At 37.0% G+C, this 15,924-nt stretch overlaps 1 protein-coding gene across 1 annotated transcript; it reads left to right on the top strand.

Moving 5' to 3' along the window:
- The first annotated feature begins 650 nt into the window (after positions 1–650).
- NPQ1 (non-photochemical quenching 1) lies at positions 651–3,417 on the top strand. Its single transcript, XM_078996263.1, has 6 exons — positions 651–792; positions 1,319–1,598; positions 1,663–1,829; positions 1,909–2,005; positions 2,095–2,486; positions 2,593–3,417. Exons 2-6 carry the CDS (start codon positions 1,347–1,349, stop codon positions 3,104–3,106), a joined length of 1,422 nt encoding a protein of 473 aa, XP_078852389.1. The 5' UTR covers positions 651–792; positions 1,319–1,346; the 3' UTR covers positions 3,107–3,417.
- The last annotated feature ends 12,507 nt before the right edge of the window (positions 3,418–15,924 follow it).

The following is a 15,924-nucleotide window of genomic DNA, read 5'->3' as shown; positions in this document are numbered from 1 at the left end:
ATCCAATCGGGATGTTGTGGGCCAAGTTAATCAAACTGGGAGTTTGTAGACCTAACATGCTAATCTATGTATTTTATATGTTGTGTGATGGTACTTTGAGAGAACTCGCTAAACTTTGACTTACAATTTCAATTTATTGTTTCAGATACTTCAAATGATTGTTGGAAAATCAATGCGTGTTCGTACAAATCTTCCTGTTTGGATTTCGGATTTGTTCTTGAAATTATTGAGTTTTTTTTTTCGAACTTTGAGATTTTAGTTTGAAATGTCAGTCCAAAATATATTTTTTTGTTAGATTTTTTTTTTCTATGATAGGGTACGCATTCTAGATTTGATGCTTATTTTTTCCAAAAACATTTTTTTCTTTTAATTTACTTCAACTACACATTACATTATATGGTTACTCAATTCCCCTAATAATTATAATAAGTTAGATATTCATCAAATATATTTATCCGTAATTTTTAAACAATTTGGTAGGGTATTTAGGCGTATCCCTGAATCGGATTTTCTTCCAAATGAACTTTGAGACCTAAGATACAAGATAAAGATAGGATTGAGTACATATCTTCCATTGATTTATGTGACGTGGGTTCGAATTTTACCCACCACAAGTTTTGTCCTACCATATTTGGGATAAGGAGTCCAACTTCCCTTGTACAATTTTCTAATTTCTTCCTCCGCCACACCATATATATACTTTACGCCACTTCGAATGCTACAATGTTTGAAAAAGACGCAGATTTTACAAAGACGGAGAAGATAATAAGCTTCAAGTACTCCAATCGTCAGGTAACTCTTATCATCTGTTTTTTTTATGGATTCAAATCGCTGGAAGTCGCTAGTTTCTTGAATATTTCCAATTTGAAGTACGAATTGTCCGTCTAAAGTCTAAACCTTTTGTTGATTGCACATGATTCCTAGGTTTTATGAATGTGATTGTAATAGGAATTCGTTGTAAGAATTATGAAGTAGTCCTGCCCCCAAATGAATTCTATTACAGTATGTAGCAAATGTACCTTAGCTGCTAATGCGAAAAAAAAATTGTTTTCCATACTTCCATTTTAGTGCTTACTCGGGTTGAAATTGATTCGATAATATTTCGTATCCAATGCTTGCAAAATTTGGGGTATTTTGGACTCTTATTTTGAAAATGAATTTAGAAACATATTTTCTGATGAATATCGTGCTTACAAATTGTTCTAATGATTACATTTTTTCATATTCAATACTAGTTTGGTACTTCTGTTTTGATAATGACCTCAGATAAGTTTTGAAAATTAGGATTCAGTTTCTAACTTTTTTAATTTTTTTTAAGGTGGCATTTGGAAGCCAACAAACTGGCTATGGCTCTTTCTCTTCACACCGTATTTCTCTGCAAAGAGGAAGCCCTCAATTTATATGCAAGATCACCATGTAATGAAAGGTTTCACAGGAGTGGACAACCTCCTACCAACATAATCATGATGAAAATTCGATCCAACAATGGATATTTTAATTCTTTCCGGTTGTTTACATCTTATAAGACAAGTTCTCTCTCATATTCTACCCATTGCAAGGATAAATCTCAGATATGCAGCATTGATACAAGTTTTGAGGTATTTCTTCTATTGATGTCAACCTTGTTCTTTACTTTAAACTCATAACTCATTCTATTTATAGGAAATAGAAAGATTTGATCTCAAAAGGGGCATGACTTTGATTCTTGAAAAGCAATGGAAACAATTCATACAATTGGCTATCGTATTGGTTTGCACATTTGTTATCGTTCCCAGAGTTGATGCTGTTGATGCTCTTAAAACTTGTACTTGTTTACTCAAAGAATGCAGGTATATATATATTTTATCTTAAAAAACTCGTATTAATTTATATTCTATCCTCACAAATCTTGATTCTCTTAAAACATAGGATTGAGCTTGCAAAATGTATAGCAAACCCATCTTGTGCGGCAAACGTTGCCTGTCTACAGACTTGCAACAATCGTCCTGACGAGACCGAATGTCAGGTAATCTGTCACTGTCAGAGTCACTGTCAGAAATGCAGTAGTTGAACGAATGTTGATTCTTACAAAAATTATTGGCTTAATGTGGACAGATAAAATGTGGTGACTTGTTTGAAAACAGTGTGGTGGACCAATTCAACGAGTGTGCGGTTTCACGAAAAAAATGTGTGCCCCGGAAATCGGATGTGGGTGAATTCCCGGTTCCGGATCGTAATGCAGTGGTTCAAAAATTTAACATGAAAGACTTTACTGGGAAGTGGTATATAACAAGTGGTTTAAATCCTACATTTGATGCATTTGATTGTCAACTTCATGAGTTTCATATGGAAAATGATAAACTTGTTGGGAACTTAACATGGCGCATAAAAACTTTGGATGGTGGTTTCTTTACTCGATCTGCTGTGCAAACATTTGTGCAAGATCCAGATCTTCCTGGAGCACTTTATAATCATGACAATGAGTTTCTTCACTACCAAGATGACTGGTATATTTCTTTCAATTCTTTAATTTTCACAGATTCCCTCTACAAACCCTAACATCAACGCGAACTAAAAAATTACTTGATCCAAACTCAAATTAACATCCAACAGGTACATATTATCTTCCCAAATCGAAAACAAACCTGATGATTACATATTCGTATACTACCGAGGTCGAAACGACGCATGGGATGGATACGGTGGGTCCGTGATCTACACCCGAAGCCCGACGCTCCCCGAATCGATCATCCCAAACCTACAAAAAGCAGCCAAATCCGTGGGTCGAGACTTTAACACTTTCATAACAACCGACAATAGCTGTGGGCCTGAACCTCCATTGGTGGAACGACTTGAGAAAACAGCGGAAGAGGGCGAGAGGTTGTTGATAAAAGAAGCTGTGGAGATAGAAGAAGAGGTTGAAAAAGAGGTGGAGAAGGTTAGAGATACAGAGATGACTTTGTTTCAGAGGTTGCTTGAAGGGTTTAAGGAGTTGCAACAAGATGAAGAGAATTTTGTGAGGGAGTTGAGTAAAGAAGAGAAGGAGATTCTGAATGAACTTCAAATGGAAGCGACTGAAGTTGAAAAGCTTTTTGGGCGCGCGTTACCGATTAGGAAACTTAGATAAATTTCGATGATTAATTCAGACAATATATATGGTCATATGGATTATGTAGATACTAAGAGAAAAAAAAAAAAAAAAACTTTTGTATACGTGATAAACGTGTTTGTGATTTGTTTATTGGCTTAAAATTGTAGAATAGCTTTTTTTTGTTTACGAAAAATTTGATTGTCTATTGGTAGCCAATAGGTTCACGAAAAGACTGAAAGGGTCTTGCACCGGTTTGCAGGTTGGGCCAATTTTTTTGGAGCGGGATCGGTCTGATCGGGTTTTTCTTTCAACATGTAATTGTTAATAGATGATGAGTTATTTTCAAATTTTGGCTTTTTTTTCTATCTATAAGTATAGTTAACTTTTGTATTTTTTTTTTCAATTGTGGTTTTATTTGAGGTTTTTTATAATGTTTTTGGTCTTTGTTTATTTTAGACAAAACTGCATAAATGGTCATTCTGGTTAGCTCAAAATTGTCACTTTAATCTAAAAAAATTAAACTAGTATTATAGATTCAAACTTTTCATTTTGTTGCATGTTTTGTCCAATTTGTTTTGAATTTCTTATAATAATGATTTTATCCTTACTTTTTTTTTTTCAATTTTATTTATTTATTTAAATATTTTTATGATTAAAAAAATAAAAAATAAAATATTACCCCTATCCTACCCTCTCTCTTTTACAATGCAAAAGACCACAACCAGCCACTACCAACACCGGCTACCACCACCACCAACATTGATACTTCCTTTGTAATATTAATTGCTGGAAACATCAGAAAGTTTACCTAGCCCTAACGAACACCACACACATACACAACTCTCTCTCTCTCTCTATCTCTCTCTCTCTCTCTCAAAAATCTAACATACAATAACACATAAAAAAAACATAAATGATTAAACACAGATGAAATGATTAAATACAGATGATACCAAACACATACATCTGTTCAAGAACATATAATATACAAAACTAGAAATTTGATATACTCAACACATAAACCTGATTCAACACACAACACTCGGCAGAGCAACATCATCTTTAATCCATTTGTTGTTCGAAGTAAAAAAACCAAGGGTTTTTAGATCTTTAGTGGTTTGAAGCAAAAAGTGAGGGTGACAAACACGTCTGAAAAGTCAGTGTTTCAAAAAACTAGAAGGATGGCTACGCTAGGGTTTTTGCAAATGCTGCCACCTTCTCGGAGAAGGAGAGAGCGAGTGCAACCCTAAACGGTGTCGGATATCTCGCCAGATCTGTTCAAATCCAAAATATAAGGGTGACAACAAATCTTTTGATGAAGTAATTCAGAAAAATTTATTTAGTTTTATGTCTTTAACAAGTTTTAATTTAGTTTTGAATAAATCAAAGTGACCAATGAGTGGTCCCTAGTCTTTAGCTTGTATTCTAGTATGTTTCTTGTTTTTTTAGCAGAGTTCTAGTTTAAAAGAAAAGGCAAGTGTATGTTTGTTTGTTTGATCAACATCACCGCCACTACCGACACTAGCTAGCACCACCACCGACATTGATGCTTCCTTTGTAACCTTAATCACTGGAAACTTCAGTCATTGGAAAGTTTACCTAGCCCTAACGAACACCACACACATGCACAACTCTCTCTCTCTCTCTCTCAGAAATCTAACATACAATAACACATAAAAAAACCAAAAATGATTAAACACAGATGAAATGATTAAATACAGATGATACCAAACACATACATCTGTTCAAGAACATCTAATATACAAAACTAGAAATTTGATATACTCAACACATAAACCTGATTCAACACATAACACTCGGCAGAGCAACATCATCTTTAATCCATCTGTTGTTCGAAGTAAAAAAAACCAAGGGTTTCTAGATCTTTAGTTGTTTGAAGCAAAAAGTGAGGGTGACAAACACATCTGAAAAGTCAGTGTTTCAAAAAACTAAAAGGATGGCTACGCTAGGGTTTTTGCAAATGATGCCACCTTCTAGGAGAAGGAGAGAGCGAGTGAAACCCTAAACGGTGTCGGATATCTCGCCAGATCTATTCAAATCCAAAATATAAGGGTGATAACAAATCTTTTGATGAAGTAATTCAGAAAAATTTATTTAGTTTTATGTATTTAACAAGTTTTAATTTGGTTTTGAATAAATCAAAGTGACCAGTGAGTGGTCCCTAGTTTTTAACTTGTAGTCTAGTCTGTTTCTTGTTTTTTAGCAGAGTTCTAGTTTAAAAGAAAAGGCAAGTGTATGTTTGTTTGTTTGATCAACATCACCGCCACTACTAACACCGGCTACCACCACCACCGACATTGATGCTTCCTTTGTAACCTTAATCGTTGGAAACTTCAGTCATCAGAAAGTTTACCTAGCCCTAACGAACACCACACACATGCACAACTCTCTCTCTCTCTCTCAGAAATCTAACATACAATAACACATAAAAAAACCAAAAATGATTAAACACAGATGAAATGATTAAATACAAATGATACCAAACACATACATCTGTTCAAGAACATCTAATATACAAAACTAGAAATTTGATATACTCAACATATAAACCTAATTCAACACATAACACTCGGCAGAGCAACATCATCTTTAATCCATCTGTTGTTCGAAGTAAAAAAAAAAAACAAGGGTTTCTAGATCTTTAGTGGTTTGAAGCAAAAAGTGAGGGTGACAAACACATCTGAAAAGTTAGTGTTTCAAAAAACTAGAAGGATGGCTACGCTAGGGTTTTTGCAAATGCTGCCACCTTCTAGGAGAAGGAGAGAGCGAGTGAAACCCTAAACGGTGTCGGATATCTCGCCAGATCTGTTCAAATCCAAAATATAAGGGTGACAACAAATCTTTTGATGAAGTAATTCAGAAAAATTAATTTAGTTTTATGTCTTTAGCACGTTTTAATTTAGTTTTGAATAAATCAAAGTGACCAGTGAGTGGTCCCTAGTCTTTAGCTTGTAGTCTAGTATGTTTTCTATTTTTTAGCAGAGTTCTAGTTTAAAAGAAAAGGCAAGTGTATGTTTGTTTGTATCCCCAGTTCAGTTTTCAGTGAATAAAGAATACGTTGCCTCTTTTTTATCCCCTGTACCCTTCCTTGTCCCCGGTGTTTCACTGTTCACTGTGCATTTTTTTTGTTAAACCGATAATTCCAGTTTTACCCTTTCCCTGTCATTTGTCAATTTTTGTCCCTGTTCAGATTCCTTCGCTGTGTTTTGTTACCCATCTTGGAAATAAAAGTCCTTATTATCCCTACATAATACCAACATTTGGTATCAGAGCTAAAACTGGTGTATGCCCAAGTACCAGTCTTGTGAAGAGATGTCAGGAAGCAATGAAAATGGTGAAAAGGACGGACATATCACCCTCCACTATCCGATGTTATCCAGGAGTAATTATGGGGCATGGATAATCAAAACGCGTGTGTTCATGCAAGCTTACGGTGTATGGGATGCTGTTGAGCCTCGAACAGCCAACACGGTGGTGGAGGTGAAGAAGGACAAGATGGCACTAGCGGTCATTTACCAAGGAATCCCAAAAGATTTTGTGATGTCGTTATCTGAAAAGAAAACGGCCACAGAGACATGGGAAGCTTTAAGAACAATGTTCGTAGGGGCAGGTAGAGTGAAGGCTGCAAGAGTTCAGACCCTGAAAGCTGAGTTTGAGGCTATGATCATGAAGAAGACAGAAAGTGTTGATGATTTTGCCGCGAAGGTAACCAATGTCGTAAGCACCATGCGTACGTTGGGAGAGAATGTAGATGAGGGCTATGTGGTGAAGAAACTACTCAGGGCAGTGTCATCGAAATTCCTTCAAATTGCCTCAACTCTTGAGCAATTTGGGGACTTGGACATAATGAGTGTGGAAGAAGTAATAGGCCTATTGAAAGCTCATGAAGAGAGATTGAAAGGGCATGGAGAAAGTGATGATCGAAAACTAATCTTGACTCATGAAGAGTGGTCTGAAAAAACAAAGAAAAAGGGAGAAGGTGACTCCAAATCTAAGTCGAGTCGAGGAGGATTTGGAGGCTCACGAGGTCGAGGTAGAGGTAGAGATAGAAACAGTGGTGGTTGAGGTGGTCATGGAAGAGGTAGCTCACACCAACAACGAGAAAGGAGTAAAGGTTCATCCGGTAGCCAAGACAAAAATGGGGTACAATGCTATAACTGCCAAGAGTTCGGGAATTATGCAGCTGAGTGTAAGAATCCAAGAAAGGAGAGGAATCAAGAAAACAACTTGATTCAAGAAGACAATAAACCTGCTCTGTTGCTGTCCTCACTCGAAAAGAAAATAGAATGCGGTGAAGTATTCTTGAATGAAGAGAGTGTGAAACCAAAATTAAGATCAAAGGGAGGAATTTCAAACCACTCTAAGGTATGGTACCTTGACATTGGAGAAAGTAATCATGTAATAGGTGATGAAACTAATTTCTGTGATCTAGATCGGAAAGTCCAAGGCTGCGTGAAGTTTGGATATGAATCTAGAGTAAGGATCGAAGGAAAAGGGTCCATTGTTTTCTGGTGCAAAAATGGTGAACAGAAAAGACTTATCGAGGTGTATTACATACCCGACTTATGTAGCAATATCATAAGTTTGGGACAATTATCGGAATGAGGAGATGTGATTAGAATCAAGCAACCGTATTTATGGGTACGTGATGAAACTGGGTGATTACTAATGAAAGTTCAAAGATCCATGAATCGCCTCTATAAGATCGAGTTGGAGGAAGCAAGGCCTACTTGCTTAATTGCAAAAATCAAAGATCCTACATGGCTCTGGCATGCCCATTTGGGCCATGTTAATTTCACTTCACTTAAGCTCATGACTAAAAGAAATATAGTCGAGGGAATGTCAAAGATAAGCATCCCCTCTCAATGGTGTAAATATTATATGGTAGGAAAACAAACTCAAAATCTGTATCCATCTCATACTAATTACAGGGCAAAGAAAAGGCTTGAACTCATTCATGGGGATCTATGTGGACCGGTATCGCCTCCTACACCTACAGGTAACCGGTACTTTATGCTCTTGGTAGACGAATTCAGTAGAGCTATGTGGGTTTATCTATTGAAGACAAAAGATGAAGCCTTCCAAACATTTAAGAACTTCATGATAAAGGTTGAAGTGGAAACTGGTGATAAGATGAAGGTTTTCAAAACCGATCGCGGAGGGGAGTTTCTCTCTAACCAGTTCACCAGGTATTGCAATGAAACAGGGCTCGAACGCCACTACACTTCGCCATATTCGCCACAACAAAATGGCATAGTGGAGAGAAAAAATAGAACTGTTTTGGAAATGGTAAGGATCAATTTGAAAGCCATGAGCATTCCAGACATACTGTGGGGAGAAGCGGTGAATCACACGGTGTATGTATTGAATCGGGTCTATACAAAAGCTCTAAAGGAGACAACACCGTATGAAATGTGGTCTGGTCGAAAACTAAATATGAATCACCTCAGATTGTTCGGTTGTTTAGTACACATGATGTTTGCCAAGAATCATCTAAAGAAATTAGAAGAAAAAAGCAAACATGTTTTTCATCTTGGGGTTGAAAAGGGATCAAAGGCTTATAAGTTGTTGGACCCAGACACAGGAAAGGTATATGTTAGTCGGAATGTCATGTTCGAAGAAGATAAGACGTGGACGTGGGAGGAAACAATGAAGATTAAAGTAACGCCAGAAATGAGCTTCACTGTTGAAGGATTTCACTTCGACGATGAGCTATACAATGAAGATGGTGAATGGGTTCCAAATACGCCGAACCAAGAACATGGGTCGCCACAAACTAATGTTGATTGGGTTGAAGCCACTCAGTCCAATAGCCCACAATCCGACCCGAGTCCACATCCCACACCCTCAAATACAACACCCGGTGTACCCAACTTTCCAGATAACCCCAATTCTTCGACTCCAGCGACAACCCTTAGTACATCTTCAGGTTCCACAGGGGGTGGTGCCCCAAAGCGTTTCCGACTGCTCACCGATCTCTATGAAAATACAAAAGAAATCCAAATACCCATGGAGGAACTCTTGTTGATGCAGAACGACGAAGAGCCCTCGTCGTATCAAGAGGCAAGACAAAATCCAAAGTGGGTAGACGCGATGAAGGCCGAATTAACTTCAATCGAGAAGAACAACACGTGGAATCTCGTCGACCTACCAGTTGGTCGCAAACCGATTGGGCTGAAGTGGGTGTTTAAAGTCAAATGATACCCACCTGGGAAAATTGTGAAGCATAAGGCGAGAATCATGGCAAAGGGCTATGTTCAGAAGCATGGGATTGATTACGAAGAAGTCTTCGCCCCAGTAGCAAGAATCAAAACTGTGACAACCTGAAATTATTCTGTCACCGTAACCCGTTTTCCGTTAATAGAACTCGTTTTTATTAAACTTTTCTGTTAACATTGGGATCAGACAAATAAAAATATGAACTTTTATTATGACTTCATAAGGATCGAAATAAATTAGGAACACGGGAAACACCCTCAATATTCTTTTAAAAAGTTTTGGTTACAAACAAGTTAAAATACGACCATTTAATCGGGTACGGCCATAAGCCCCGTTTAACGTCGGTATTGGGTAGAATTCCACCTGACCACAAACTCAAACCCTATATAAAGGTTGAGTGGTCACCAAGTTAGACTTTTTACCACTCTAGTCACCCTCTCTCTACTCTCTCTCTTCAAGGCTCGATTCTTCCAAAAATCCGCAAGTTTCCGCTTCCAAACTGTAAGTTCTCTTACCCTAGATTCTTCTACAACTCATTACATGTCAATATAGCTTGAAAATCATCCAAGAAGTCCAAGAACAAGGAGTTTACAGACCAAGAACTCTCTTAGGCCGTAAACCCCTAAAAGTGTGCCAAAATGCCCCCAAATCTCTTCCTTAGGCTTAGAGGCTAACTTAGAACATGCCCTAAAAGTGTTTTAGACATTAAACCTTATTTTTGGAGGCTTAAAAGAGGGTTTATGGCCCAGGAACACTCTTAGGCCGTAAACTCCGTCAAACTATGCAAATTGAGCCTTTAACCCCTATTTAGCCTTGGACCTTCACATAGAAACTTGTAGGAGTAAGCTAAGGACCTCAAAAACGAAGTATAAGGGGGTGTCCAAGGGTTTACGGCCGTAAACCATGGGGTTCACGACCGTAAAATCCCAAGGAGTGGTCCTAGGACCGCAAACTCCAAGGGAGTGCCCCTTTTGAACCCTAAACACCCCTCAAACCTTGGAATTTTACCTTGGAACTCTTCCTAGTGATACAAGAGACTTGAAAGCACACAAATACACTCCTCCCATGATTTTACGGCCGTAAACTCATGGGGGAAGTGGTCCCTAAGCCGTAAACTCACCCAAGGTGAGTATTTGAGGAGTAAACTCCATAGTGAGGCCTAACACTCCTTCCTTGCAACCCAATAGCCTTCTAGCACTTGACCAAAGAGTTTTTCTTCGCATTAGGATGTCTATATGTGTTTAATTAGTGTCTTAATCACTAATTACTTGTAAACATATGTATTCATATGTTACTAGGGTCATAGAGTGTGTTCAAGTCTTTACTTGACACCAAACGTTCATCCGACACTTCCACTCGATCTACTCACTACAGGTGAGTTCATACCCCTTAATTAACCTTTTCAAATGTTTTAAATGTTTTAGGGAGGGAATTCAAGTTAAATGCAACAAGTTTTAGTATCAAATCATATGTGATTTATAACTTGCAACAAAAAAAAAGGATTTTCTATACTTTTAGCTACTTGTCAATAAAACTGTTTTTAAATAATTATCAAACACATTTTCTAGGTTAAATTGTTGTTAAACTATTTTCAAATTGTGGTTAAACTACTTTTCTTTTAAGCTATATCTACACCAATATATTTATATAAGTAAGACTTGAAGGACTTAGGACCGATAGCTCACCTTATTTCCTGTTCTTGTTTGATTGTGGTCTTAGGGTATATTGTTATCTGTCCGACTGTCGTTGAATTCTTAGTTATATATCATATATATTTGTGTGAGATATGAAAGTCTTCATCTTATTCAATACCTTTGTAAAACAAAGGCATGCAATCCCACACTCTAATTAACTATAATAGGTACAGTTAAGACTACTGCTCCTTACCTCTATCACTGTGATACCCACTATAATTTCTACTAATACAAGTTAATACATGTTAAAGAGAACAATCTATTTACTATACTAAAAGCTCACTATACTATAATACAAGAGAATACACTAATCTAGAACGTGACACACTATCCCTCTATACAGCACTCTACTGCGTGAATACCATGTAACCAGAGCTTCCCCGAAGGAAAGCAACACTACATGTATAGATCTATACAGGACGGACACTATTACATTCCGACTGTTAACTACAGTCTGAGCCGACTAAGCCCAGGGGTGACAAATCATCGTTACACTACACATGACCGGGAAGGTCATCGGACTCTCTATTATCACGCAGATTGGTTACATGAGAAATCAATTCCTTATCCAAATTAACACACTAAGAATTAAAGGTTAAACTAACTTCCCAAAGTAAATAAAATATATTACTATTCAAAGTTTACTACACTACTACAGCCAGTCGGAAATACTTTTATACACTTGAATGATTAAACTTACAAATACTCGAATCTGGAAAATATAGGATTTTCTAGGATTTTTATTATTCTCAAATATTAATCACAACTTTTACATTATACGATTGTAAACACTTTTATACAAGCAACGACATTAAAATCCTTATGAACTCACCAACTTTATGTTGATACTCGTTTTCAAAATAACTTGTATTCTTAGGTCAAAAATAGACAGGTACGGGTGCTGCTTTTGAGAAGATGGAGCATATACAAGACCCATCTTTTATTTTTGTTTATACTTTTGGTGTCTATTAACTGTACAGAACACGTTTGTATTTAAAATCACTATATTAATGCAATGGTTGTTGTCGCTTGTTTTTACTTATGCAATTGTTATGATACTGTACATGACGTCCTCCACCCAGAACGTATTCCGCCGTTCTCGGTTTTGGGGTATGACAAAAACAGTGAGGTTAATTCTAGCTCTGGCAGGAACAAATGGGTGGAAAGTACACCACTTGGATATCAAATCGGCATTCTTGAACGGTAATTTAGAAGAAGAAGTTTACGTATCTCAACCACCGGGATACGAGAAGAAAGAAGAGCCAAACAAGGTCTTAAGGTTGTCTAAAGCTTTGTACGGTCTTAAACAAGCCCCTAAGGCATGGAATGCGTGCTTAGATGCATATATGAAGAAATTGGAATTCAAGAGATGTCCCCAAGAATACTCTATTTACACCAAATCGAAGGAAGGAAATACTTTAATCGTGGGAGTCTATGTTGATGATCTGATAGTAACTGGGAGCTCGCCTGATGAAGTGAAGAAATTCAAGACAAAGATGAACTCAAAATTCGAGATGAGTGATCTGGGCTTAGTGGCCTACTATCTGGGAATCGAGGTAAATCAGCTCAACTCTTGCATTACTTTAAAACAAGAGGCTTATACTAGAAACCTTCTAGCAAAGACTCGTATGCTAGACAGTGATCCCACAAAGTCTCCCATGGAACACAAACAGGTTAACTAAAGAAGGAGATGGAGACCTGGTTAACCCTACATAGTATAGAAGCATCGTAGGTGGACTTAGGTATTTAACCCATACTCGCCTAGATTTGCCATTTGCAGTAGGGGTGGTTAGTCGTTTCATGGAGAAGCCTACCATGGCTCATCTCCAGGCAGTAAAGGGTATACTCAGGTATGTCAAGGGTACTTTAGATCATGGTCTGACATATAGCAAAGGTGAAAACCAAGTCACAGTCACAGGGTATTCAGACAGTGATCATGGAAAGGATGTAAACGACAGAATAAGCACAGGTGGGATAGTGTTTTATGTAAATGGAAATTTGGTCTTCTGGTCATCACAGAAACAAAGGTGTGTCGCCCTATCATCCTGTGAAGCTGAATTCATGGCAGCCACCATGATAGCGTGCCAAGGCATATGGTTGAAGAGATTGCTGTCAGAAATAACAGGTTAAGATGTTCCACCTGTGACAATGTATGTTGACAACAAATCAGCCTTGGAGCTAATGAAAAACCCTGTACTCCATGGGCACAGTAAGCATATTGATATCAGATTCCATTTCATCAGGGAATGTGTTGAAAATAGGGAAATCGTGGTGACCCATATCGATGGAAAAGTGCAGAAGGCAGACATGCTTACAAAGGCATTGGCCAGAGTCAAACATGAAGAAATGTGCAGATTAGTTGGAATCAAAATGATGAAGTAATACAGAAAAATTTATTTAGTTTTGTGTCTTTAGCACATTTTAATTTAGTTTTGAATAAATCAAAGTGACCAGTGAGTGGTCCCTAGTCTTTAGCTTGTAGTCTAGTCTGTTTCCTATTTTTTAGTAGAATTCTAGTTTAAAAGAAATGGCAAATGTATGTTTGTTTGTATCCCCAATTCAGTTTTCAGTGAATAAAGAATACGTTGCCTCATTTTTATCCCCTGTACCCTTCCTTGTCCCTTGTGTTTCTCCGTTCACTGTGCAGTTTTTTTGTTAAACTGATAATTCCAGTTTTACCCTTTCCCTGTCATTTGTCAATTTTTGTCCCTGTGCAGATTCCTATGCTGTGTTTGTTACCCATCTTGGTAATAAAAGTCCTTATTACCCCTGCATAATACCAACATCTTTATGTTTGAGCTGCCATACGATGCTTTTTAAACCCTAAACGGCGGAACCTGAAACCTGTGACGTTGCTCAAACCCTTAAGTTGTCCAAACCTGAGCCTTCACCGCCTCCACTGCCTTTACAAACCCTAGATATCTCGCCATATCTGTTCGTCTCCATGCTTGTTGGATCGTCATCATCGTCGGAGAAGTGGGAATTTTCCGAATGTACATGTTGTCGAAAAGCATATACATCTCGTTAGTCTCAAGGATGGCGGATTTTTGGGTCGTCGGACATTGCATATTTGAGGGAAATGAGTGTTTTGAAGAAGAAATAAAGAGAGAGGGGGAGGGGGGGTGGTTTAGGGGTACTTTATTTATGGGGTTTTGTTAATTGTTTTTAATTTTTTGTAATAAAAGAAAAATATAAAACAAAATAATAAGGGGAAATCTATTATTATAAAAAGTTTCAAAAATTTTGAATCAAATTTATAACAAAATAAAAAGTTTTGACCTTTAGTGCTAGTTCAAACATTTTTGGATCAAAATAGCAATTTCCACCTAACCACGGGGACCGTTTGTGCACTTTTATCTTTATTTTATAAATATATGCGTTTTTTTTGTAAATTTGATCCAAAAGAATATAATGTATGACTAGTTTTATTTATTAGTATATGTGATTCTTTTTGTAAATTTGGTCCAAAAAAAAATATAGTAGATCTATAACATGAAAAAGAATTATAAAAACCTAATTAAAAAAATCCCAAATAAAGACGAGACATGAGTGTGTTTGGCACAGAGCTTTTGGAAGCGTTTGGGAGCTTCTAGTTTTTAGTTTTTGACAAAACGCTCTAGTTGAAACAAAAAGTTCCGTTTGACAATACGAGCGTTTAACTTTTAGTTTAAACAAAACGCTCTAAATCTAAAAGCTACTTCATGTAGCATTTAACAAAACGCTATTGAGCTTTTGAAATTAATTTCCATAATTACCCTTAAAAATATATTTATATATTTATTTATTTTTAATCATTTTGTCATTTTATGTAATTTTATATATTTCAAAAGATTCCAGCTACTTTTGCCAAACACTCATATAACAAATAAAACATACAATTTCCCGCTACCAGCTAACCGTTTCCAGCTAACAGCTACTTTTGCCAAACACGCCCATATACTAAAATAAAATGTTTGGAATCAAAATTACAAAACAAGTTGTAAGACCAAAGATGTAATTTCTCATTTGGATACTCTCATTGTTTTGAAAAACCGGACCGAACCGGCCGGTTCAACCTGGAACCAGTCAAGTTATCGGTTCTTCAAGCTCCAAAAACCGCTTGTATGTTGAATCGCTAAAAACCGGCGGTTTTGTGTGAACCGGGGTCAAACCGGGGACGTTCAACCGGTTTTTATTAAATATTTGGTTTTTCTTTTATTAGAAAAAACCATTATAAAACTTATACTAACTGAAAAGTGCAGGGGCCCACGATTTCATCCGTTTGACTCATGACATTCCTTTTATAGAACCCTCAAACAATGTTTTAAAACCCGGGTCGACCCGGCCGGTTTAACCGGTTAGACTGTGACCCGGGGTAGAAGGCGGGTCAATTGAGAACGGTTTTTTTGTAAAAATACGGACCGGATCGAACCGTCCAGGTTTTCCCTAAACCGTAGTTCGACTGCTTATGTTGAGCCGGTTAAAACCGGATTGACTCGTTTTAATAGGGCTTCGATAGGTTGATACAAGTAGCGAATGCCAAAACAACGAGCTGTTTGCGGTTTCTATAATGTTTTTCAACGGTTAAACTTTGTGGATATCAAATTATTGGTTTTATATGTTTATGCATTATATATGAAAGTAAATATATATAAAAATATAAAAGGACCATAAATTGGGTTAACCCGACGGTTCAACCGGTTGACCCGTGAACCGGTCATCACATTGGGTCAACTAAAAACCCGAGTTTTAAAACATTGCTCTCAAAGCCTTTCCACTTCTTTTTCTAACCGATGTGGGATGAAGACTAACATTCAAAATACTCTGGTGTCCTCTCCTTCATTCGACATTAGCTACTAATATTTTTTTTTTTTTCACTTTATTCATTATCTTTATAACAAAACTTTAAGAAAAAAAAAAAATCACATACTACGTATAAAT

Source organism: Lactuca saligna, chromosome 5 (assembly GCF_052625555.1).
Source record: "Lactuca saligna cultivar CGN05327 chromosome 5, ASM5262555v1, whole genome shotgun sequence".
NCBI lineage: Eukaryota > Viridiplantae > Streptophyta > Magnoliopsida > Asterales > Asteraceae > Lactuca > Lactuca saligna.
This window is presented reverse-complemented; position numbering and strand designations above follow the sequence as displayed.

Coding starts and splice junctions, on each gene's coding strand:
- NPQ1 (XM_078996263.1), top strand. CDS start 1,347: ATGGCTCTTTCTCTTCACACCGTATTTCTCTGCAAAGAGGAAGCCCTC. Junction 1,599..1,662: donor GCATTGATACAAGTTTTGAG/GTATTTCTTCTA, acceptor TTCTATTTATAG/GAAATAGAAAGATTTGATCT. Junction 2,006..2,094: donor CTGACGAGACCGAATGTCAG/GTAATCTGTCAC, acceptor TAATGTGGACAG/ATAAAATGTGGTGACTTGTT.